We start from the raw sequence: 26,202 nt of genomic DNA, 5'->3' as shown, positions 1-26,202 counted from the left end.
TAGTATATTCAGTTAGAAAACATTTATCCATATAAATGATGCGACCCAAAAAGCATTAAAATTTGCCAGTGCTGAAGAAGTAATCCAAAGTACAAAACCCTCCCAACCCTGCTAATAAATATTAAAAAAAAATTCCCCAGCCTTTAGACTATATTCTAGATATATTTTGATATTTATGCATTTGACTGAATTGCAAGAACTAAAACAGTAAAAACATCAATAATCAAAGCATGTTTTTTCCCCCCAAAATAAACACATGTATGATATTTTAGCATTTTCATTTATATGAGACCAACCTATATACACCGATCAACCACAACATTAAAACCACCTGCCTAATATTGTGTAGGTCCCCCTTGTGCCGCCAAAACAGAGCCAACCCACTATTCTTCTCACCACAATTGTACAGAGTGGTTATCTGAGTTACCGTAGACTTTGTCAGTTTGAACCAGTCTGGCCATTCTCTGTTGACCTCTCTCATCAACAAGGCATTTCTGTCCGTAGAACTGATGCTCACTGGATGTTTTTTGTTTTTGGCACCATTCAGAGTAAATTCTAGAAACTGTTGTGTGTGAAAATCCCAGGAGATCAGCAGTTACAGAAATACTCAAACCAGCCCTTCTGGCACCAACAATCATCCATGCGATTATCTAATCAGCCAATCATGTGGCAGCAGTGCAATGCATATAATCATGCAGATACAGGTCAGGAGATTCAGTTAATGTTCACATCAACCATTAGAATGGGGAAAGATTTGATCACAGTGATTTCGTCCGTGGCATGATTGTTGGTGCCAGATGGGCTGGTTTGAGTATTTCTGTAACTGCTGATCTCCTGGGATTTTCACGCACAACAGTCTCTAGAATTTACTCAGAATCGTGCCAAAAACAAAAAAACGTCCAGTGAGGAGCAGTTCTGTGGACTGAAACGCCTTGTTGATGAGAGAGGTCAACAGAGAATGGCCAGAATAGTTTGAGCTTATAGAAAGGCTGCGGTAACTCAGATAACCCCTCTGTACAATTGTAGTGAGCAGAATAGCATCTCAGAATGCACAACACATCGAACATTGAGGCAGATGGGCTACAACAGCAGAAGACCACGTTTATCTTATATATATATATATATGAAAACATTTAAATATATTTTTGAGTGATGATGCAACTAAGTCAGTTATGATTTTACATCACTGAAATCAATTCAGTTTGAACTGATTCATGAAATCAAACTGAACTTATCAAATACTATAACTCACCGTTTTTGCTACTGCACATCTGTCTTAACACTTTCATACTCTTGAGTCACCATACATGGAAGGATTGCGAAACTAGTCAAATAACATATTTAGGTAACTTGATGACCAAATAAAAAGCACACTAAAATAATTACCATTTTCACAATGTTGCCAAAAGGAATAGTCACCCAAAAATGAAAATTCTGTCATCATTTACTCACCCTCATATTGCTTCAAACCCATGTGGTCTCTTTCATGGAACACAAAAACAGATGTTAGGCAGAATGTTATTGCTTCAGTCACCATTCACTGTTACACAATGATGATGCTAAGACTTTATAAATATTACAGTTTAATTTTCTGTTAATGCATGAATTTCTGTAAAGCTGCTTTGAAATGATGTGTGTTGTGAAAACCGCTATACAAATAACAATGACTTGACCATTCACTTTCATTACATCCTTTCTCTATACATTGAAAGTAAATGTGACTGATGTTAACATTCTGCCCAACATCTTTTTTTTTGTGTTCCATGGAAGAAAGTATGTCAAAGGGGTTTAGAACAACATGGGGGTGAGAAAATGATGACATCATTTTCAGTTTATTTTTCCCTTTTACATTGTAAATATATTATGAATATTCAAGATCACACAGCCATACAGTAGCTACAAGTATTACTGTAAATGTTACACTTTAAAGATAAACTTTCAATATTACACATATATACCTGATATCACAACAGCAGACATATCAACTTTGTCACTGCCAAGACACTGATTTGCATATCAGTGTGACCTAATATGTAAAAGTGTCAATATAAATTATTTACCTTCAGTTTGCTTCCAGGGGGATCGAGGACGGGTCGGTGCATCTGGACCACCAGGGGACGTTGGAATTGGATTCCCTGGTCCAAAAGTAAGATAGATGTTCTCAAATATCTCAACAGGACTTCTCATATCATATTGAGCAAGTTTAAGAATTACGTTGAAAGCAGTGGAAAGCACTACACTGAAATTACAATCACAAAGGAAATTTTCATTGCTCAGAGGTTGCTCTTTTATAGCTCAGGAAACTGCTCCATTGTGTTTTGTTTAAGTATCAACTTAACCCTTAAATGCATCTTTCACGCAGCATGTATACTGTATGTATAACAAATGGATCTACAAAATGCTCAGATAGTGTAAAATTTTTACATTTTTAATTGTAAAAATTTGTCTAAAGACAATTAGAAATGAATGGAATAGAATGTTTTCTGATATATTTTTATGTTTGATTTTTTTTAAATATTGAAGAGATGGTGCAGCAAATCAGGACAAATCTAGAACAGGATTCATTCATTTCACACTGAAATTTCATGAGACGCAACTGGCTGTTAAACACATTTTAAGCTACACATAACACATAATCTACACACTAGCTACACATATATATTGTCTCAGGCATTTAAACGCACAATTAACATAATTTCACTAATACACCCAAATGACAAAAGCCAAATTATACTGTTCATGTGTTACAGTATATATAGTTTACTTCCATGTTGTTTCTTCATCAAATAGCAATGTCAAATGTAAATCAAATGAATCAATGACACATCAGCGCCACCTTGAGTAATAAATAGTATGTATAATATTTATGTGTACACACATATGGGATACTGATAACCACAGTCGCACAGAAAATTGACATGATATAGTGGTCATTTTGATGAATATAATAGTCATTTTTCTTGTAATAAAGAAGGAGATATCCTGTGATAAACTTGTCTATAAATGAAAATCATAACAATTTGATTTATGAAAGTGCAAAAAAAAAAAGAAAAAAGAAAGAAAAAAAAGACACTATTACATACAGTACTTGGGGTCTTTAATGACCCTATAAACGTTTGGTATTCAAGCAATAATAAAAAAAATAATAATTTTGTGTTGCAATTTTATTTTATTTTTTTGCTGGGGTCTTTTTCCCAGGAGTAACCTCTGAAAAGCAGGAGACTGAAGCCTCCATTTGTTCTCTATTTAATCTCACTGTAGTCTAGGAGAAGCAACCTTTTTGTTATCAATAATTTATCATTTATAATTTGTTTTTTGTTTTTTAACCTTTGGAATGATGTTATTTGGAGCCAAAATTGGACTTGTCAGAATAAGTTATTATGATGCGCTGGTTGCTCCGGAGATTCTACAATGTTCTTGTCCATCTTGCTGTAGGGAGACAAAGGAAACCCGGGAAGGCCAGGTCCTCTTGGCCAGATTGCTGTAGGTCAACCAGGCCTACCTGTAAGTAAAACAGACTCTTTTATATGGCCTTATGTATACCATAGATGTGTAATAATGACATGATGATATTGTACATCACTCTAGGGTCCCACAGGTCCACCAGGAGTACCAGGGAACCCAGGAGCTCCAGGTGAGGGACTTCCTGGGCCAAAGGTGAGAAGTTTTATTTATACTTTGTTCCAAGTCTTATATGAAATATTCCTACGTCATACTATATCTCAAACAACTTATGCATTGTATTCATTGAGATATGAGGAAACAAAATGCCAATGCTAGTGAGAAGAGCACAGATGCAAGAAGGAAACAATGAGGCAATTCTTGCTCAGTTGGGTGTGAGATGGTGTCTTTGCGAGATTCTATGCTGATTTACTCAGGGATTATACATTTGCTCTTTGCCTCCCTGGGGAGTTCTGTCCTTTGAATGCAAACACCTTGGCACTCCGCATTACACTAGCATTAGATTTGCAGGTGTTTGATTGTCACAAAGAAGTCTCCTAGCTATCAAACTGCAACGGATAAGCGATCAGAGAGAAAAATTTACAGTGTTTTACAGTCTTATTTCGGTAAATGTAAAAAAATATTTATAATAAATAAAAAGGTAAGTCAAACAACATGAGGGTGAGTAAATGATGACTGAATTTATATTTTTGGGTGAACTATCCCTTTAATGGCAGTGTGAACAAAGAAATTGAAATATAATTTTTTAATCTGTTTTGTATTAGGGTGACCGTGGGTTTATTGGCCCAACTGGTGGACGCGGGCCCCCAGGTAATGGGGTCAAAGGTGATAAGGTACAATGCAGTTGTGTGAGACACTAGTTGTCTATGTAAAGGGAAAAATTGTATTAGCTTCTTTATTATTATTTTGACCATGTATCATCCTCTCAGGGCAACGCAGGGCCATCTGGATCACCCGGACCAACAGGATTGCCCGGGAGGGGGATTCAAGGAGAGAAAGTATTTAGATTTCTCTGATTTTTTGTACCGTTATTTCTGTAGTAGTGGTCTTTGTATAGCAAGCATCACTCTTAATACTGCTCATATTTAGGGTAACTTTAAGAATTAAACTTAATGATGGGTAGCCCATCCTGCACCATTTATGAAATGAACATGATTGATCCCTCACATCATGCTGCTTCTTGAGGACAAATGTGTGATTCCTTTTCTAAGAGAAATGACTTGCAAACAATTTAGAAATGGTCCATCAACCACCTCATAACCACTCAGAATACTTTAACCACAAAGCAGTGCCCTAGCAATCACCCAGAACACCTTAACAAACACCTATCAACACCCTAGGAACCGTTTAATAACATCCTAAAAACTGCCAAGAACACAATAGCACCTTAGCATTGGCTTAGTAAATACTGGAAAAGTTGCCTACATACAAAATAAATGGAATATTTTCAGACCAACTCACAAGTGACTCACATTTTCTACAGAAAATTGAAAAATCTAGTTATATTTACAATCTGTCCCATTCATTTTGAAAGTCCGTTAGTGTATGGTTTCATTTTTATGATTGTCACCTCTATATCTTATTATCTAAAGGGGAATCAGGGGCCCGATGGTCCTCCTGGCCCAAGAGGGAATCCTGGGATAGGACTCATTGGTCAAAAGGTAAGACTTCAGTAAACAGATAGTTCCTGTTCCTGTTGGGTGCTCCTCGATTCTTTTCCTTGGGTTGATCGCCCTTGATCGTGTTTCGCCATTGGTCTAATGGGTGTCAAGAGTCTCAAGGGGGCCACAAGAATGCCCCCCATTGCACCCTCTTAAACCCGGCAATGCGTGCAACACCTTTCACGTCACACCAGTAGTTCACCAGCTACGTAAGGGACAATTCCCAGCTAGTTGTGCGTTAAACAATTTTAATGCATGACATGGAGGCGAATAACCACCCGATGCAAATGACTGATTTAATGACGGTTTTGCATGACTTGATTATGTTGCATTTTGTGTTGTGATGGTTGACTCATCAGAATTGCTACACTATATATGCATCAGGAGGTTTGAACAGAGGCATTAAACTCTCGCAGTGTCTTGTTATGGAGGACAGACGGATAATAAATATAAAACATAAACAAACATTTCTCACAGGCAGTAGTAGTGGAATGTAATTGCATCAGGCAAATAGTGCAAATAGTGAGTTTTGTGAATAAGGTGCATTATAGAATGAGCCTCATTTGAATAGAAGATGTGTTTGCACTAAAAACAATGCCAATGACTTAATTTACAGTAAATACTATTTCAGTGTGTGGATAGCAAATGGATAAACTGGATTGTGGTTGTTTATTATTTGTTTTCTCTCAGGGAGAACAGGGTTTCACTGGTGACCCTGGTCCCATTGGTGAGAGAGGAATTGGAGAACCAGGACCTAAAGTAAGTTGCAACTAAATTGCCTTTTTATAATGGACAAAAGTACCAAATTATGAAATCAGAGCTGTGTTTATGGGTTTATGTTGTAGGGAGAACCTGGATCTCAAGGCTTACCAGGTGAGCCAGGTGTACCAGGAGAAGACGGGGCCATGGGATCAAAGGTTGGAATACTTTTCAACAGCATATTAAAGGAATAATTCACCCTAAATGACTGACAATTCTGTCATCAAATTTTTGAAGAATCAGTATGAAGCTCTTGCCACAAAACAACAGTACATAATGATCATGTATGTCCAGCTTTAAATAGGCCAAAAAATACCATGAAGTACCATAAAAGGATTATAAAAGTAGTCTATATGACTTGCATGCTACATTTTAAGTCTTCTGAAGTCATATGGTACTTTGTATGAGTTGCAGCATCAATTACAGTCGTTACTATGAACTGTTGTAATTTAAACAATAAAGCATTCAGGTTTGGAATGGCATGAGGGTGTGTAAATAATGACAGTATTTTCAATTTTTGGTGAACTATTCCTTTAATGATCAATTGCTTTACATCCAAGAAGTTTAATAAACCTATCTTAAAATATACTCTACGATATCTTGGTTATTTTAGGGTGATATAGGCTTACCAGGGCCCAAAGGACAAAACGGACCACCTGGGAGAGGCCTACCAGGAGAGAAGGTGTCACACCAATTATTATGTATTTGTAAACAGATTTAAAAGTTTTAGTTGAGACAACTACACTTCAATGCAGGAGTGAATCCCCTAAAATATCAGTCTGTGTGTGTATAGAATGCAGGAGTGACATGCTTTACTGAAACTTCAAAGAAAATTGAGGATGAAGACTGTCAAACAATTAACTCATAACCAAAAACAATTTGAAAATGTTGTCTAAAAAAACTAGCTATTTACTGAAGAGAATTTATTAAATACTATAGATTGTATATAATAGGGGGATCGAGGAGAGAGGGGACCCAGGGGCCAAACAGGGCCAGTGGGGCCAGTTGGGTCAACAGGGGACAAGGTAAAAACAACTCATTTTTCATCTTAAATATAAAAAAACCATGTCATGAATAAAGTTTCTGGCAACATTTCAGAACTATTATCAGTGTTTTCTCTTAAAATAGGGAAAACCAGGGAATGTTGGAATGCCAGGTGTTCCTGGGCCTTCAGGCAGGGGCATACCTGGAGCTAAAGTAAGTTAAAGTGATGTTCTGGGTTCAGTGCAACTTAAAAAGCCAGTAAAGCCAATAAACCTGGTAACTTTTGCATGATACATGCAAAGATTGTTTAAAGGTACTTTTCACTATGGGCATCAGTTGTATAGCAGAAGCAGAAGTTCATCCACCTAGAAAAGTAGTCCCACCTCTCAGCTTTACTGCTCAAATAACAAAAATACAAGCTTCACAACTCTGTTTTAAATCCTTTCAAACTGCTGGCCCAGTTTACTTTTAAATGATTGTAAATGTGCTACTGTGATGACGAAAAAAAATTGAGGTTACCTGTTATTTTGTTTTCTAATGCAATGACATTCATACTTTTTGGGGCCAGTACAAATGGATGCGATTATTGCACTGTACCCATACAGAAATATCTCACACTTTGTTTAATTTTCCTGTAGGGAGATGCTGGGCTAATTGGTCCTCCAGGACCTGCTGGAGAGCCGGGCATTGGCATTGCTGGGCCTAAGGTAATGGGCTTTTCTTACAGTAAATTTTATTGTGATTTTGTCATTGATGTAATCCATCTGTTGTTTTTAAGGGTGAAATTGGATTACCAGGACCCCTTGGACCACCAGGACTAAAGGGAGAAGGCTATCCTGGGTCACCTGTAAATATTAACACCACAAAAAACATTATTTATGCACCTCATAATTACATGATTGCAAGGCAGCACTTTATTGATTTTCTGCACCTTAAAGCATGTATGTAACTTTCTCAGTGTTAAAATACTTTCTTCTATCCTAGCTTAATATGCAGAGACAACTGTAAGTAAGCCATAAATAGGTTAATTTTCTTGAAAACTGTAAACACTGTGTCTCTGTGATGCTATACAAATTCCTGTGTTTGTTTTGAGCGACCTGCTTAGACCCGCCCCATCAATTTTTTTCAACCAATTGCATGAGTTGGGGGCGGGACTATATGACTGGCAGACGAGGTGCAAATTTGGAAAGCTGTTTTGAAAACATTGTTTATTTTAGCAATTTCGTTCGGTAGTGCTAGTGTCGCAGAAATTACATACTTCAGCTTTAAGTGTTAACATACAGACTCCAAATGACTATTTATTTTATGGTTTTTAAAGTATTAAATATGAAGATAAAATGTTCGATTGGAGATGATATCTTCGGGTAGGCCAAAGTTCCGGAATAGATGATGGAAGTGGATCTCAGCTGTCTCCATGGCCATGGGAAGTTTTTTGAGGGGGATTAACCTGGAGGCCTCCGAGAACCGATCTATTGCCAAAAGGATGCAGGTGTTGTGGTCAGATGGAGGTAGGTCGATCATGAAGTCCACGCCAAAGTGAGACCAGTGCCGTTGAGGAATGGGCCGGATGAGGTCCAAGGTTTGTGTGATGCCTGGATGCCCGGTGCCAGGAGTTGCAGTGCAACCATCTCAGTAACCTTTGTCATAGAGGTGCGGGGAAAAAGATGTGATCTGCAGGACATGATGAAGGAGCAGGGTCTTGCGTATTGGCCGAAACAATCTCTCTGTCAATATCCCACATGCTTGGCTACAGGAAGACGGAGGAGGGAAGAATTGCCTCAGGGTCAGAGGACTGAAGCTCTGGAGTGTGAAGATGGGAGAGAACATCGGCTTTAGTGTTCTGTGAGCCGAGACTGTAGGTGACAGTAAATTGGAAACTAGTGAAGAGTGCCCAACATACCTGGCAGGGATTGAGTCATTTAGCAGAGTGGAGGTATTCCAGGTTGCGGTGATCAGTGATAACCTGAAAAGGGAGCCGAGATCCTTCCAACCAGTGTCTCCATTCATCCAGCGCCATCTTGATTGCCAGGAATTCACAGTTGCTGATATCATATTTCTGCTGCATGGGCGTGAGTTTCTTGGAAAAGATGCAGGGAAAGAGCTTAGGGGGGTTGCTCTGGTGTTGGGAAAGAGCTGCTCCTACTCCGGTTGGTGGAAGGCCTGGAAAACACTAGGAGAGTTGAACAGGCCATAAGGCATGCCCAGTATTCATAGTGTCCGGTCGTGGTGATAAAGGCAGTCTTTCACTCATCACCTTCCCAGATCCTGATCAGGTTGTAGGCGCTGTGAAGGTCAAGTTTGGAATAGACTGTGGCTCACTTAAGGAGCTCCAGTGCTGCATGTACCAGAGGGAGAGGGTACTTGAATTTGACTGTGATGTTGTTGAGGGATGGTAATCAATGCAGGGACGGAGACCTCTGTCTTTCTTAGAGACAAAAAAAGAAGCTTGAGGCTGCAGGGGATGTGGATGGCCGGATGTACCCTTGGTTGAGGGCCTCAGTGATATACTCCTCCATGGCCTCCTGCTCAGGGAGAGAGAGAGGATAAACATACCCAAGGGGAAGAGGAGCCCCTGGCAGGAGGTCGATGGCGCAGTTTCACTCCCTATGAGGGGGTAACTAAGAAGCTTTCTGGGGATTGTACCAAGACCTCCTGGACATGTTTTCTGCTGGAATGTCTACTTTGGTGTGGAGGGAGGGGCTCTCAATGTAGGTGGCTTGGAAGGGGAAGACCATGATGCTGGAAGGAGTCTCCCCAGTTGCCCACGTAATGATAAGTTTGTGATGGCTCAGTCATGGCAGCTAGGATGAGGAAGGAGAGGGACTCTGAGTGATGGTGTCCAACGTGCAGGGTGAGAGGGTCAGTTTGGTGGGTGATCACCCCCAAACTGACGGACCGGGCATGAGGACAGGTCGTGACCAGTGGAACCCCAGACAGGCATAGGTGTTCTACCAGCCGTCGCTGCCGAGAGTGTCTCGTCCTGTTGCTTGAGAGAGTGCGCGAGAGATGTAATAGCGCTCTGCATCTTCGCAAACTCCATATTAGCAGGTTAGGTCTTCTGTCAGCCGAGAGGAAGGATGATAGGAGACTTAGGCTGAGTGGATCCAAATGCGTGAGTATTTAATAAAAAACAAAAAGGAATAGAAAACAAACACCAAACAGGCGGGGTTGACACAAGAGAACAAAGAACACTTAGCTTGGTAAACCACAACGATGATGAGGGTCAAACACTGTGTACACACGATGGGGTGGCACACAAACAAGACTTGACAAGGAACAAAGGAAACAGAGAAACATTAACCTTAACATTATTTTTTGCTGCCTTGCAAGCACTGGTATTTGCTATATGTATATATCTATAGTTTAACTGTCATACAAAAACTCTCCATGCTATGATCTGTAGGGACCACCAGGTCTCCCAGGTCTTATGGGAGAGATTGGACCAGAGGGAACAGGTTTGCCTGGACCAAAGGTAAGGTGCTTACTTGAAGAGTAGCAAACGAAAGTATAATTATTATTATTGGTAATATTTAGGGTTAGGGGTTTGTTCAAATTCATGATACTTATTGAGGAGAGGTGTGCTATTACTTTCCAAAGCAATCAGACTTACAATTTTCACATTGCAGATGATAAAACATGAAAAAACAAAAAATCCCATAGTCTTACATTGAAGGAGGGACCCAAGCCATATCTAGAGTCCAGAATTTCATAGAGTCTAGCAACCACCTAGCAATGCCCTAGCAACCACATAGCAACAAGCTAAAAAAAACACCCTGAACATCTTTGCATAGCAAAGTGCTGGCAATAACCCACAACAATCAAATGTTTTCTTCAGAAAATGTAAAAAATTCAGTATGAAAAATATTCTTACTCTATAAAGATGTTTGAAAAATGTATATTTTCTATCACAGGGAGATCGAGGCCCTCCGGGTCCCCCAGGGCCTGCTGGAGCACCAGGTCTTGGGCAGGTGGGCCCAAAGGTGGGGAGTTTATTTCAAACTATAAATATACAGTGTAGATATAAACCAATAAAATATCAACATAGTACACTGCTGAATGAGTCATTAGATTTGAACAGAGTGTGTTTGTAGATATGATTGGGTGGAACTCACGAAAACTTTCATATATATAAAAAATAAATCAATAAAATAAAATGTTGTCCTAAAAATGCTTCATTTCCTTTATGCATAAAAATACATATATCTATATCTATATATCTATCTATATATACAGTATGTGTGTGTGTGCGTGTGTGTGTGTATATATATATATATATATATATATATATATATATATATATATATATATATATATATATATATTTCTATATTCATAAAGAAAATTAAGCTTTTTAGGACCATTGAGATTTTTTACATTGTTACACTTTCCACAATTCTTATTACTGTAATGCATCTACATTACTTTTAAGTTTGTTAAAGTCAATACAACAAATACTATCATGATATATAAATACTTTACATTTTAAATAATATATCTTTATTTTTCCCATAACGGTAATGTAAATGGGGGGTGGTGTGCTTTATTGTCATGAAAATAATGTCAATAATGTAATAATGCAAAAACTCTTAAAGAGCACCTATTATGGTTTTAGTGTGTTATATAGCTGTTTGTGAATGTATAAAAGTCTGAAACGAGTTGTTAGTAATTCCAGACTTGATTCCTGTACTAACCTACATGATTTGGTAACAAAAAACCCTCCTCTGGTCTACTCGCGAACAGCTTTGACCCGCCTTCAAACACTACACTAAGCGGTAGACCAATCACAACAGACTGGGACATCTGACCAATCAGAGCAGAGCAGGCTCTCTGAAAGGAGGAGTTTAGAATGAATCCTTTAGAACGGATCATTGAATGAGTCGTTTTTGACACTGGGGAAAAAAGGTAATGCTGCAATTTAAATTATGAGCAAATTAAAGTGTTTTTTGTCCTTGGATGCATGTAAATCTATTGTATGAGACCTTTAAAACAAAATTAGGCACGTTTAAAAACCATAATAGGTGCTCTTTAATAGTGCTAAAGATACCGTAGGCTTCATTTTCTCTATGCAAAATATAATTTCTTTTCTTTTGATTTTGGTGTGAATATGACCTGGATGTTCTTTTTTTTAATTTTTTTTTTTATCCACTTTTCTCCCAATATGGAATGCCCAATTCCCACTACTTAGTAGGTCCTCGTGGTGGCGCGGTTACTCACCTCAATTCAGGTGGCGGAGGACAAGTCTCAGTTGCCTCTGCTTCTGAAACAGTCAATCCGCGCATCTTATCATGTGGCTCGTTGTGCATGACACCGCGGAGACTCCCAGCATGTGGAGGCTCATGCTACTTTCCGCGATCCATCGTGCAACTTACCATGCACCCCACTGAGAACGAGAACCACTAATCGCGACCATGAGAAGGTTACCCCATGTGACTCTATCCTCCCTAGCAACCAAGCCAATTTGGTTTCTAAGGAGACCTGGCTGGAGTCACTCAGCACACCCTGGATTCGAACTCGTGACTCCAGTGGTGGTATTCAGCATCAATGCTCGCTGAGCTACCCTGGCCCCTCCCCGGATAAGTTCTTGAAAGGTTTTGTGAGATTCACCCATTCAGATCAACACAGAAAAGGTGATATTATTTTATTTGTGATACAGATACATAAAGGTTTTAATGTTATATTTGGACTGCAGGGTTCTATTGGTCTGACTGGACCCGCTGGTCCACAAGGTTTACCAGGAGAGGGTGTACAAGGACCAAAGGTAACATAAATCTGGATAGCTTAATTATCAAATAACATTTTGTAGAATCCCTAAAAACACTGTCCTCGAATGCAGTTAAAACAGCCTGGTATTACATGAGAGATACAACTATGACAGCTTGAATCGGTCTATTTCAATGCATTTCACACTTTATTCTTTTCGATACAGGGTGATGCCGGATACCAGGGTATACAGGGGCCAAGAGGGCTACCTGGGGAAGGTTTACCAGGGCAGAAGGTAAACGTAATTGTATAGCTGCTAGCATGCATTCTTATTGTATTTAGATAGCCACTCTGATGTCAATGTACTATTTGTAGGGGGATCGTGGGTTACCAGGAACACAAGGACACAAAGGGGACAGAGGTAGCCAAGGAGAATCAGGGCTTACAGGACCACGGGTGAGGAGATTTAAGAATGACAATTTGATAATTTTAATGAGCATTAAGATGCTAACGTTAACTTGACAAATTACCCAAGCTTTGTTGCAGTCACACATCTCTCCATGTTAAAAGTAAGTATATTAATGCATTTATCACTCTGAACATTGTGTTGTACACTTGCAGGGTGATTCAGGACCAAAGGGAGAACCTGGTCTAACAGTAAGTGCAAAGATGTCCATTAAGAATGATTTCACATTTATGGAACTTGTCATTTGAGGAATATTCTGGGTTTATTACAAATTAAGCTTAAATCGACAGCATTTGTGGCATAATGTTGATTACCACAAAAAATAATTTCAACTCATCCCTTTTTTTCTTTAAAAAAAGCAAAAATCAAAGTTACAATGAAGCACTTACAATGCAAGTGAATGGGGCCAATTTTTTGGAGTGTTTAAAAAGCCAGAAATGTGAAGCTCAGAATTGTATATAAGCTGTGAAACCTGTGTATTATTTGAGCTGTATTTTTTCATAGTTTTTGCATTCATTTTAGGTTTTTAGAGTTTACAGCATTACGTTGTCATGGCAATGAAGTTGTAAAATTGGATAGAATTTTACAGAGAAAAGATTTGTAAGCAAATATATCACACTAAAATCATGTTAACACACGTTGTTTACGTCTTGTGGAAAAACAGCGTATTTCAAAGTTTACGGATTGGCCCTATACAATTCCATTGTAAGTGCCTCACTGTAACCCTGATTTTTGCTTTTTTTAAAGAAAAGGGACAAATCAAAATTAATTTTTGTGGTAATCAACTTTATGCCACAAATGCTGTCGACTGAGCTTAACTTGTATTGCATGTGGAATGTTCCTTTAATATTTTTACTTAAAACACATTAACAAAATCTTCATATATCTTGCAGACAGGGGAAATAATCACTTTAATCAAATCTATTTGTGGTGAGTATTCAAAATTGCATATTTTTTACTAAATTGATAAATTGGAACAAACTGATTTGCCCTTAAATGATTTGTTGTTGATTTGCAGGTTGTGGCCATATTTGCAGATTGGAACCCCTTGAGCTAGTCTTTGTGATTGACAGCTCTGAAAGTGTCGGCCCAGTAAACTTTGAGATCATTAAAGACTTTGTGAATGCTGTGATTGACCGCGCATCAGTAAGTCCAGAGGTGACGCGTGTTGGAGTGATTCTCTACAGTCATGTTAACCTGGTGGTCACCAGATTACAAGACAGGTTAAGTCAGGAAAATGTTAAAGCTGCCGTTCGCAGGATGCCATACATTGGGGAAGGCACCAACACAGGAAGTGCCATCAAACAGGCCAATGAGATCTTTCGATTTGCTCGCCCAGGTGTGAGGAAAGTGGCTATGGTTATAACGGACGGACAAACGGATCACCGTGACAACGTGAAGCTACTGGATGCTGTAGAAGAGGCCCATTCTGCCAATATTACGATGTTTGTTATAGGGGTGGTGAATCAAAGCGACCCAATCTATGAGGATTTTAAGCAAGAGCTGAAATCAATTGCCTCCAAGCCTGATGAAGAGCATGTGTTTTTCATAGAGGATTTCAGAACACTTTATGGTACATATGATGCACTGAATTAGACTATGCACACACCAGTTTTTACCACTGATGGTGGTTTCCAAACAAGTTCCCTAAATTCAAAAACAAGTTCTATAATTGGCTTACTTAGGCCCGAAACATGCTACGCGTTAGTATTTGAATGCAAATGCTTCTTGCTAAGCAAGCTTGATGCGAGAGTCGTTCCAAAATGCACGTAAGGAAGCATGCATTGCATTCTCAGTGCTGCCCCAAGAGGCTGCATAGTGGATATCAGTTTTGTGGAAGCTACTTTGAAACTATAGCTTCCCAAGCTTCAAGCTACTCATAGTTTAAAGTAGTTCAACTACAGGCAATCTACGAACAAAAAGTAGCTTTCACATTGAAGCTTTTTAAAGAAAATATTTTTAGATGTATATAACAATCTAATAATATTAGTTAATTCAACAGAATTTAACAGAATTATATCACCTAATAGTTTGATTTTTAATTAGGGTGACATTCTTTTACGAACATTAACCACTGTCTTACTATAGTAACCATACCATATATTAACCATGGTATTTGTATTAAAACCATATTACAGTTTCCAATGCTAAATACAAGGGGATCATTTATTTTAACTGGTTCATTTACATGAACGGTCCAAAAGAACCAATTTACTTAATTTGGATTTCCCAGCACTACATGAGAGACAGAAGTGAGGATGTTTAATTACTCTCACTGCTCAATTGCTGCACTTGAAATACAATGTGATACTATTGTAGGGTTTTGTGATGCTACAGCGCTACTCATTGGAAAATGTAGCTACATTGTTACTGGAAAACTACTTCACTACTGAAAAATATAGTTCAGTTAGTAGTGTCGCTACTTTTAGTTAACTACTCCCCAACACTATTCATGGAAACTCTATTTCTAGGGCTAGGTTTCACTTTCAGGTCAACAACTGTCACGGTGAAACAACAGTTTGAAGAGAATCTTGCAGAGAAAGTTAAAGTTGACATGTTTAAAGCTATCTACCTGAATAACTGAGAAGAGTCTATCTGTGTACTGCAAGACTACTACAAGACACGCCCACTACAAGTTATGTCCCCTTCAAAAAAATGTACCCAAAGTTGTATTGAATACAATCATACCGCCGTATCACTAGGTGGCGACAGTGAGCAGAAGTTGTTAGAGGGATGCTAAGCTAACAGGCTAACTGGTTAGCTTGTGAGCTAACTGCAAAGAACAGAGAAATGTTTTATTTCACAATATATATCTTCGGTTTAATAATAGGCAGTGGCTAAATGCAAAAAGCAATAGATATTATTAGCACTCCTTATTAAAGGTGCGCTCAGTAATTTCATCTTGGGCTTAAACTGACACCTAGCGGCTTGGATGCAGCATTATTCAAACGCAATAGCATTCAGTTATCGATGCCATTGTAGAAATTCACAATTCACAGCCAGTCATGATTCATTTAATCCCTGAATGAAAGAGTCTAATAACAGGACGGTTACTGAGATTAAGCGAGTAGTATTCGGATGGTGATTCTAACATGGCAGCCCCCATGAGAGAACCCTCTCCATGTAGAATAAGAGCTTTTATAAGGTTACTGATAGCACTGGAGTCTTCATCTTGTGCGAAAGCTTTCGATTTTATACATAGGTTTCAAAATATCTTCTAAAGAAGTTAAATAGTAAAACTTTTTAAATGAGGAAAAAATTACTGAGTGTACCTTTAAATACTAACATACAGTATAGTGGCATCACTGCAGTGTGTATATTGTGTTTATTTAGAGTCCCACAGACACCCTACACCAACCCCTACTCCTAAACCTAACCTTACATTACATTACAACAATTAACCATGGCTTTACTACAGTAACCATAGTATGCATCACCATGGTATTTTGTAGTCAAATCATAGTAAACCACAAATTTAACATGGTTACTCTATTAACACCATATTACCGTAGTAACACTATGGTTAATTGCATTAAACCATGGCCAAAACAAAAATACAAATAAAAAATTATATTATATTAATGTTTATTTATTATTATAAGTAGTATTAAGGGAAATTAGAGACTCTAAATTGCCCTGTAGGTGTGAGTGAGAGTCCCCCAGCCACTAGGGGTTGTGTTAGGAAGGGCATCTGGCATAAAACCTGTGCCAAGATATGCGGATCACGGATGGGCCGCTGTAGCGACCCCTAATGGGAGCAGCCGAAATAAGTAGTAGTAGTATTATGGGAAATATTAAGAGTGGAGACAGGAAACAGGATGGGGAAAAAGGGGGAAATCGAACCCTGGATGCTTGATAACTCATCCACAACATCGTTACACACTACACTATTGCAAGGATACTTGGGGCTGCATTTTGACTTTAATTTCTGTTTCCACCAGACTATTGGAGTGCAAATAGCCCCGCTGTGTGGCAGGTGCTATTTACATCTAGTGAAAATAGTCACTCCATATATAATATATGTGACATAGGCCTATCATTTAAAAGTTATTTTTTTGTTATATTTAAAAAAGCTAAGACAACATGAAGTATACAGTGATTGAATAGGATTTAATAGTTCTTTTAGCCAAATAAATCGCTTTATGATCAAAGGGAGGCAGTAATGGGAATGGCATATAGTGGGTGTTCCTTGTTGTCTTGCAGGACATACACTTATTGTAATTTATGTAATTCTTTTAAAGTAACTCTATCCCCCTCTTGAGCACTTAGGCTAATGTATGAGCACACATACAGCAAGTATGTTTAGCAGAACTGCGCATCGGTGTTTGTTTACTTGCGTAAAGTATGATTTTAGCCTTATAGTTACACAATAAACTGGAATAGGAGAAAGTATTTTAACATTAAAAAATTCACACTTCACCTTTTCAATCCTATTAAATATTCTGTGCAAAACTAAAAGTAATACCTTTCTATTTCTGATTTCTAGAAGTGGAGAGTAAACTGCTCCAAAAGATCTGTGAGGATATTGATGGATCATTATTCAGTGCGGTCCCCAGCTCCAAACGGCCCCCTGGCACCTCTACATCCATCCATGATGAGAAACCTCCTCTAAGAAGGACAGACACCCCAAGTTTTGAAGGAGACCACAGTAAAACACACATGGAGGTAAAGTGAAACATGCCAAACAAGACCATGTTTGGAATAGTTCACACAAATTTTTTTTAATTCTGTCATCAATTACTCACCCTCATGTCATTCCAAAATCGTATGTCTTTCTTTGGTGGCACACAAAAGGAGATGTTAGGCAGAATGTCCTGGCTGCTGCTTGCCATATAATAAAAGTGAAAGGGGTCAGGTACTGTTAAGCTTAAAATTGATGCCTGAAATCCAAAAGTTGTTTTCTAATAAAAATCTTGCCCTCCGTTGTAGCTCTCAAATTAAATATGGTGCCTTTGACGTTTAAGAACATCAAGTCATCGACATCGAGCCTTATGCAATGTATTTAAAGGTGCCATATTCGATTTTAGAGCTACAGAAGGGAAGATTATCAGTCAATTACAACTTACTACAAATTTTGGCCTTTTCCTCTCTCTCTCACACACACAAAAAATCGTATGGCTTCAAAGGACTTGGAATATAGCGCATGAGTATTATAGACCTCTTTTATAATGCTTTTGTATCATTTTGGAGCTTGACAGCATCCTGTTCATGTTATTTGTCCAATTAGCCAAGACCACCTGGAGAAATTGGCGTGTTCCCCTTCAATGATCACAAATCAGAGGGCACGGACATTATCGGCACTTTAACGCCATATTTCAACCTAGAAGACCTGACACAACTCCCAGATTTCTCTCTCACATCTTTGGATCGGCTGAGGCAAAAATCATACAGAACTGACCCCACAATGACTTCAGAAACACAGAGACCAACTGACTCGCCACTGCTGAAACAAGATGATTTCACTGCAGGTGCGTCATTCCTGTTATGCAGTACTTTTATTCTACTTTGTAACTGTTCACATGGAACAAATTCCACTCATTGGAATTAGGTTGTTAACACATACCCAGAAGTTCATCCACCTTGAAAAGTAGTCCTTCGTCAAATGGATGATTTAGGACAGGGCATGTTCACACAGCAGAATACGGCTGTCAGTCTTGTCTTAAAGTGCTACTTACAGTTACACGCCATTTGGTTATAAACGAGAGTGACAACCACATTCTATGTCCAATCTGACTCTCTTAAACTTTCCAGACTCGCAACCATATTTTTGGTAAACCTATGGTGTGGGAACAGAACCGCACTAACCATATATTTGGTTTAGAAGTCATATTTAATTTTTTTAAATATTTATTTATTTTTTACATTTTTACTGTAAACTGAATTGTATATTACATTTTTCCTTACTTTTTAACAGCGGAGGGATGCCTGCAGCCTCTGGACCCTGGTCCATGTCGGGAGTATGTTGTTAAATGGTATTATGATCCAAAGTCCAATTCTTGTGCTCAGTTCTGGTTTGGAGGTTGCCTTGGCAACAAAAACCAGTTTGATAGCAAAGAGACCTGCAGAAAAGCCTGTGAGAAAGTTTAAGTCTCATCAGAAGAGCACTGACCGTGACCCAAAACAACAAGGTATTAAAAAGAATGTGAATTAAAAGTAAAGATAACAGTTTTTTGTTTTAAGTATATTTTAGCATTTAAAATTATTCTATGAATATTCTAAAATAACTCAAAACTACTAGGCATGAACAATCTTTAATATTGACATGCAGACAATATTGACATGCTTATTTAAAACAGTCATACATTTGCATATTTAGTGGCCCTAAAAATTATTTGGACACTTAAGGCACACAAATGTATGAATGTCGTTATAACAACACATTTCAGACAAAACATGTCACCAAAAAAGTTTGTAAGTTGTAAGTAATAAAACTTGTATATACTGTATTGTTCAAAATGATGACAAAAGTTAAAATGTTTAAAAAAAAAAAAAAAAGTGAAATTCTGAGAAAAAAATGTAGCATAATTTGTTTGCAGATGCCACTAATTCTATCAATAAAATTACATTCATCCACTTTAAGGTTTAAGTGTTGAAATACTGTATATTTCATGCACAATTTCAGTCATATCACAAGATACAATATATAGTAAAAATACAATAAAAGTCTCAAAGCACTGTCAAAGGGAATTAAACAAACACATATTTTCCTGTTAAAACTGCAGCTAATATAAATCATAATTTTAAAGGAAAAAAATCTTGATATGCAATGAACAATATATATATATAGATGGATAGATAGATAGATATAAACATATGGGATGACGATCTGTAACTGTGTTATATTAATAGATTAAATCTGTTTTTGAATTATTATTTGTTATTATTTTTTATCAAATGTCCATTTAAACTGGCTTTTTGTCACATTGAATATCTTTTTATCTGTATGGCATTATTTGTAGTGCCATTAACTATGTTTGCACTCACTGGTTACAGTGACAGATGCCGTTAATTGGCATAATTACACAATTCCTATAGAAAAGTATGTTTTAACTGTTACCTAAAGTAGTATCAATGCTCTTATTATATGATTTTAATTCTACTGAGGATGAAAATACTGCTCTGAAAAGCTCCTGGGTAGACATTTGTAAAAAATTATAATACAAGTTGCAATATAAATAAATAAAAAGATTATATATATATATACACACACACACACAGGTGCTGGTCATATAATTAGAATATCATCAAAAAGTTGATTTATTTCACTACTTCCATTAAAAAAGTGAAACTTGTATATTATATTCATTCATTACACACAGACTGATATATTTCAAATGTTTATTTCTTTTAATTTTGATGATTATAACTGACAACTAAGGAAAATCCCAAATTCAGTATCTCAGAAAATTAGAATATTACTTAAGACCAATACAAAGAAAGGATTTTTAGAAATCTTGGCCAACTGCAAAGTATGAACATGAAAAGTATGAGCACGTACAGCACTCAATACTTAGTTGGGGCTCCTTTTGCCTGAATTACTGCAGCAATGCGGCGTGGCATGGAGTCGATCAGTCTGTGGCACTGCTCAGGTGTTATGAGAGCCCAGGTTGCTCTGATAGTGGCCTTCAGCTCTTCTGCATTGTTGGGTCTGGCATATCGCATCTTCCTCTTCACAATACCCCATAGATTTTCTATGGGGTTAAGGTCAGGCGAGTTTGCTGGCCAATTAAGAACAGGGATACCATGGTCCTTAAACCAGATACTGGTTGCTTTGGCACTGTGTGCAGGTGCCAAGTCCTGTTGGAAAATGAAATCTGCATCTCCATAAAGTTGGTCAGCAGCAGGAAGCATGAAGTGCTCTAAAACTTCCTGGTATACGGCTGCGTTGACCTTGGACCTCAGAAAACACAGTGGACCAACACCAGCAGATGACATGGCACCCCAAACCATCACTGACTGTGGAAACTTTACACTGGACCTCAAGCAACGTGGACTGTGTGCCTCTCCTCTCTTCCTCCAGACTCTGGGACCCTGATTTCCAAAGGAAATGCAAAATTTACTTTCATCAGAGAACATAACTTTGGACCACTCAGCAGCAGTCCAGTCCTTTTTGTCTTTAGCCCAGGCGAGACGCTTCAGACGCTGTCTGTTGTTCAAGAGTGGCTTGACACAAGGAATGCGACAGCTGAAACCCATGTCTTGCATACGTCTGTGCGTAGTGGTTCTCCCCCACATTTTGGAATGGGTTTTGTTTCACAATCCTCTCCAGGGTGTGGTTATCCCTATTGCTTGTACACTTTTTTCTACCACATCTTTTCCTTCCCTTCGCCTCTCTATTAATGTGCTTGGACACAGAGCTCTGTGAACAGCCAGCCTCTTTTGCAATGACCTTTTGTGTCTTGCCCTCCTTGTGCAACGTGTCAATGGTCGTCTTTTGGACAACTGTCAAGTCAGCAGTCTTCCCCATGATTGTGTAGCGTACAGAACTAGACTGAGAGACCATTTAAAGGCCTTTGCAGGTGTTTTGAGTTAATTAGCTGATTAGAGTGTGGCACCAGGTGTCTTCAATATTGAACCTTTTCACAATATTCTAATTTTCTGAGATACTGAATTTGGGATTTTCCTTAGTTGTCAGTTATAATCATCAAAATTAAAAGAAATAAACATTTGAAATATATCAGTCTGTGTGTAATGAATGAATATAATATACAAGTTTCACTTTTTGAATGGAATTAGTGAAATAAATCAACTTTTTGATGATATTCTAATTATATGACCAGCACCTATATATATATATATATATATATACAGGTGCATCTCAATAAATTAGAATGTCGTGGAAAAGTTCATTTATTTCAGTAATTCAACTCAAATTGTGAAACTCGTGTATTAAATAAATTCAATGCACACAGACTGAAGTAGTTTAAGTCTTTGGTTATTTTAATTGTGATGATTTTGGCTCACATTTAACAAAAACCCACCAATTCACTATCTCAAAAAATTAGAATACATCATAAGACCAATAAAAAAAACATTTTTAGTGAATTGTTGGCCTTCTGGAAAGTATGTTAATTTACTGTATATGTACTCAATACTTGGTAGGGGCTCCTTTTGCTGTAATTACTGCCTCAATTCGTCGTGGCATGGAGGTGATCAGTTTGTGGCACTGCTGAGGTGGTATGGAAGCCCAGGTTTCTTTGACAGTGGCCTTCAGCTCATCTGCATTTTTTGGTCTCTTGTTTCTCATTTTCCTTTTGACAATACCCCATAGATTCTATATGGGGTTCAGGTCTGGTGAGTTTGCTGGCCAGTCAAGCATACCAACACCATGGTCATTTAACCAACTTTTGGTGCTTTTGGCAGTGTGGGCAGGTGCCAAATCCTGCTGGAAAATGAAATCAGCATCTTTAAAAAGCTGGTCAGCAGAAGGAAGCATGAAATGCTCCAAAATTTTTGGTAAACGGGTGCAGTGACTTTGGTTTTCAAAAAACACAATGGACCAACACCAGCAGATGACATTGCACCCCAAATCATCACAGACTGTGGAAACTTAACACTGGACTTCAAGCAACTTGGGCTATGAGCTTCTCCACCCTTCCTCCAGACTCTAGGACCTTGGTTTCCAAATGAAATACAAAACTTGCTCTCATCTGAAAAGAGGACTTTGGACCACTGGGCAACAGTCCAGTTCTTCTTCTCCTTAGCCCAGGTAAGACGCCTCTGACGTTGTCTGTGGTTCAGGAGTGGCTTAACAAGAGGAATACGACAACTGTAGCCAAATTCCTTGACACGTCTGTGTGTGGTGGCTCTTGATGCCTTGACCCCAGCCTCAGTCCATTCCTTGTGAAGTTCACCCAAATTCTTGAATCGATTTTGCTTGACAATCATAAGGCTGCGGTTCTCTTGGTTGGTTGTGCATCTTTTTCTTCCACACTTTTTCCTTCCACTCAACTTTCTGTTAACATGCTTGGATACAGCACTCTGTGAACAGCCAGCTTCTTTGGCAATGAATGTTTGTGGCTTACCCTCCTTGTGAAGGGTGTCAATGATTGTCTTCTGGACAACTGTCAGATCAGCAGATTGTGTAGCCTAGTGAACCAAACTGAGAGACCATTTTGAAGGCTCAGGAAACCTTTGCAGGTGTTTTGAGTTGATTAGCTGATTGGCATGTCACCATATTCTAATTTTTTGAGATAGTGAATTGGTGGGTTTTGTTAAATGTGAGCCAAAATCATCACAATTAAAAGAACCAAAGACTTAAACTACTTCAGTCTGTGTGCATTGAATTTATTTAATACACGAGTTTCACAATTTGAGTTGAATTACTGAAATAAATGAACTTTTCCACGACATTCTAATTTATTGAGATGCACCTGTATATATATATATATATATATATATATATATATATATATATATATATATATGTATGTATATTAGGCTATCTTTGACCTAAACTGCAATAAGTAATGTTAAAATATTACAATATTATTTGATAATTTACAAGCATTGAATTGCCACTAACATTACTGCATATAACAATGGCAGATAAAAGAAGCTTTGCAAAGCCACAATAAATTCCAGCCCACATAAGATTAGCTTGGGGATGTAAACTGTAAGCAATTAAATGATTTTGATTCCTTAAATGGAATAGTTCACGCAAAAATGAAAATTCTCTCATAATTTACTCTCATGCCATCCCAGACGTGTATGACTTTCTTTCATCTGCAGAACACAAACTAAGATTTTTAGAAGAACATCTCAGCTCTGTAGGTCCATACAATGCAAGAGAATAGTGATCAGACCTTAATAGCTCCAAAAATCACATAAATGTAGCATAAAAGTAATCCATACGACTCCATTGGTTAAACCCATATCTTCAGAAACAATATAAGTGTGGGTGAGAAACAGATCAAAATTTACTTTCACTTTCTCATCTGAATGCCACATGTGATGCCTGTTTAGTTTCACTTTCACATCTGAAAGTGAAAGTTGAGATTTAGAGTAAAAAAGGTTTAGATTTGTATCTGTTTCTCACCCACACCTATAGCTTTTGAAGATATAGATTTAACCACTGGAATCTTATGGATTACTTTTATGTTTCCGTTATGTGTTTTTTTGGAGCTACAAAGGTCTGATCACCTTTCACTTATATTGTAAGGACCTACAGAGCTGAAATGTTCTTCTAAAATAGTTTGTGTTCTGCAGAAGAAAGGTATACACATCTGGGATGGCATGAGGGTGAGTAAATAAGATAATTTTCATTTTTGGGTGAACGATCCCTTTAAGGGTTCCATTAATGATTCTTACTTTTGAAAAAGAAATATTTGGAAATAAGGAATGCACATTTTATTGCATTTACCACCCTCAGCAGTCTGTTGACAAATGAGATCATTTCAGATTTCAACAGAACATATATATAACAAATACAATTCTTGCAAAACGTGTTTAAAATGTTTTGAAAATTTATTAAAAAGTCTGTGTAGAGGCATAAATGCAATCCAATAATTAGTCATTCTAGCATATATAAAATAAAAAATCTGAACAAACAAAAATGTGCTAACATATTTCATTCATTCATTTTTGTTTTGTAATTCAACTGGTTACAACAGAACTCATAATGTGTAGGCATGTGTAGGCCTATCTTTAAAGCCTGGAATCAAAATTTACCCTATTTATTTTCTTAATGCATGTTACTGGTCTTATTATTCATCCATGATTCATCCATATCTCCATATATAATATACACACACACACACACACACACACACACACACACACAGTTGTGAAATTTTGGCATTGATTTTGAAAATATGACTGATCATGCAAAAATCATGTCTTTTATTTAAGGATAGTGATCATATGAAGCCATTTATTATCACATAGTTGTTTGGCTCCTTTTTAAATCATAATGATAACAGAAATCACCCAAATGGCCCTGATCAAAAGTTTACATACCCTTGAATGTTTGGCCTTGTTACAGACACACAAGGTGACACACACAGGTTTAAATGGCAATTAAAGGTTAATTTCCCACACCTGAGGCTTTTTAAATTGCAATTAGTGTCTGTGTATAAATAGTCAATGAGTTTGTTAGCTCTCACGTGGATGCACTGAGTAGGCTAGATACTGAGCCATGGGGAGCAGAAAAGAACTGTCAAAAGACCTGCGTAACAAGGTAATGAAACTTTATAAAGATGGAAAAGGATATAAAAAGATAACCAAAGCCTTGAAAATGCCAGTCAGTACTGTTCAATCACTTATTAAGAAGTGGAAAATTCAGGGATCTCTTGATACCAAGCCAAGGTCAGGTAGACCAAGAAAGATTTCATCCACAACTGCCAGAAGAATTGTTCGGGAGACAAAGAAAAATCCACAGTTAACCTCTAGACAGAAATACAGGCTGCTCTGGAAAAATACGGTGTGGTTGTTTCAAGGAGCACAATACGACGATACTTGAACAAAAATGAGCTGCATGGTGGAGTTGCCAGAAAGAAGCCTTTACTGCGCCAATGCCACAAAAAAGCCCAGTTACAATATGCCCGACAACACCTTGACACGCCTCGCAGCTTCTGGCACACTGTAATTTGGAGTGACGAGACCAAAACAGAGCTTTATGGTCACAACCATAAGCGCTATGGGAGAGGGGTCAACAAGGCCTATACTGAAAAGAATACCATCCCCACTGTGAAGCATGATGGTGGCTCACTGGTGTTTTGGCGGGGTGTGAGCTCTAAAGGCACAGGGAATCTTGTGAAAATTGATGGCAAGGTGAATGCAGCATGTTATCAGAAAATACTGGCAGACAATTTGCATTCTTCTGCACGAAAGCTGCACATGGGACGCTCTTGGACTTGACCAGCATGACAATGACCCTAAGCACAAGGCCAAGTTGACCCTCCAGTGGTTACAGCAGAATAAGGTGAAGGTTCTGGAGTGGCCATCACAGTCTCCTGACCTTAATATCATCAAGCACTCTGGGGAGATCTCAAACATGCAGTTCATGCAAGATGACCCAAGACTTTGCATGACCTGGAGGCATTTTGCCAAGACGAATGGGCAGCTATACCACCTGCAAGAATTTGGGGCCTCATAGACAACTATTACAAAAGACTGCACGCTGTCATTGATGCTAAAGGGGGCAATACACAGTATTAAGAACTAAGGGTA

General features: G+C 38.0%; 1 protein-coding gene across 1 annotated transcript in view; it reads left to right on the top strand.

The window, feature by feature from the left end:
• The window catches only part of col28a1b (collagen, type XXVIII, alpha 1b), a 28,750-nt gene extending 9,183 nt beyond the window's left edge, over window positions 1-19,567 (top strand). The window contains exons 12-35 of the mRNA XM_051721096.1: window positions 2,078-2,146; window positions 3,436-3,504; window positions 3,589-3,657; window positions 4,227-4,295; window positions 4,392-4,460; window positions 5,055-5,123; window positions 5,814-5,882; window positions 5,969-6,040; window positions 6,496-6,564; window positions 6,836-6,907; window positions 7,011-7,079; window positions 7,505-7,573; window positions 7,645-7,713; window positions 10,270-10,338; window positions 10,778-10,846; window positions 12,556-12,624; window positions 12,793-12,861; window positions 12,942-13,022; window positions 13,188-13,223; window positions 13,926-13,962; window positions 14,051-14,605; window positions 17,519-17,697; window positions 18,260-18,500; window positions 18,947-19,567. Of these exons, the coding sequence (XP_051577056.1) occupies window positions 2,078-2,146; window positions 3,436-3,504; window positions 3,589-3,657; window positions 4,227-4,295; window positions 4,392-4,460; window positions 5,055-5,123; window positions 5,814-5,882; window positions 5,969-6,040; window positions 6,496-6,564; window positions 6,836-6,907; window positions 7,011-7,079; window positions 7,505-7,573; window positions 7,645-7,713; window positions 10,270-10,338; window positions 10,778-10,846; window positions 12,556-12,624; window positions 12,793-12,861; window positions 12,942-13,022; window positions 13,188-13,223; window positions 13,926-13,962; window positions 14,051-14,605; window positions 17,519-17,697; window positions 18,260-18,500; window positions 18,947-19,119 (2,481 nt within the window). The 3' untranslated portion in view covers window positions 19,120-19,567. The remainder of the gene's footprint in view (window positions 1-2,077; window positions 2,147-3,435; window positions 3,505-3,588; window positions 3,658-4,226; window positions 4,296-4,391; window positions 4,461-5,054; window positions 5,124-5,813; window positions 5,883-5,968; window positions 6,041-6,495; window positions 6,565-6,835; window positions 6,908-7,010; window positions 7,080-7,504; window positions 7,574-7,644; window positions 7,714-10,269; window positions 10,339-10,777; window positions 10,847-12,555; window positions 12,625-12,792; window positions 12,862-12,941; window positions 13,023-13,187; window positions 13,224-13,925; window positions 13,963-14,050; window positions 14,606-17,518; window positions 17,698-18,259; window positions 18,501-18,946) is intronic.
• The last annotated feature ends 6,635 nt before the right edge of the window (window positions 19,568-26,202 follow it).

Source organism: Myxocyprinus asiaticus, chromosome 16 (assembly GCF_019703515.2).
Source record: "Myxocyprinus asiaticus isolate MX2 ecotype Aquarium Trade chromosome 16, UBuf_Myxa_2, whole genome shotgun sequence".
Taxonomy (NCBI): domain Eukaryota; kingdom Metazoa; phylum Chordata; class Actinopteri; order Cypriniformes; family Catostomidae; genus Myxocyprinus; species Myxocyprinus asiaticus.
The sequence above is the reverse complement of the archived record's forward strand: the minus strand, read 5'-3'. Positions and strand labels throughout refer to the sequence as shown.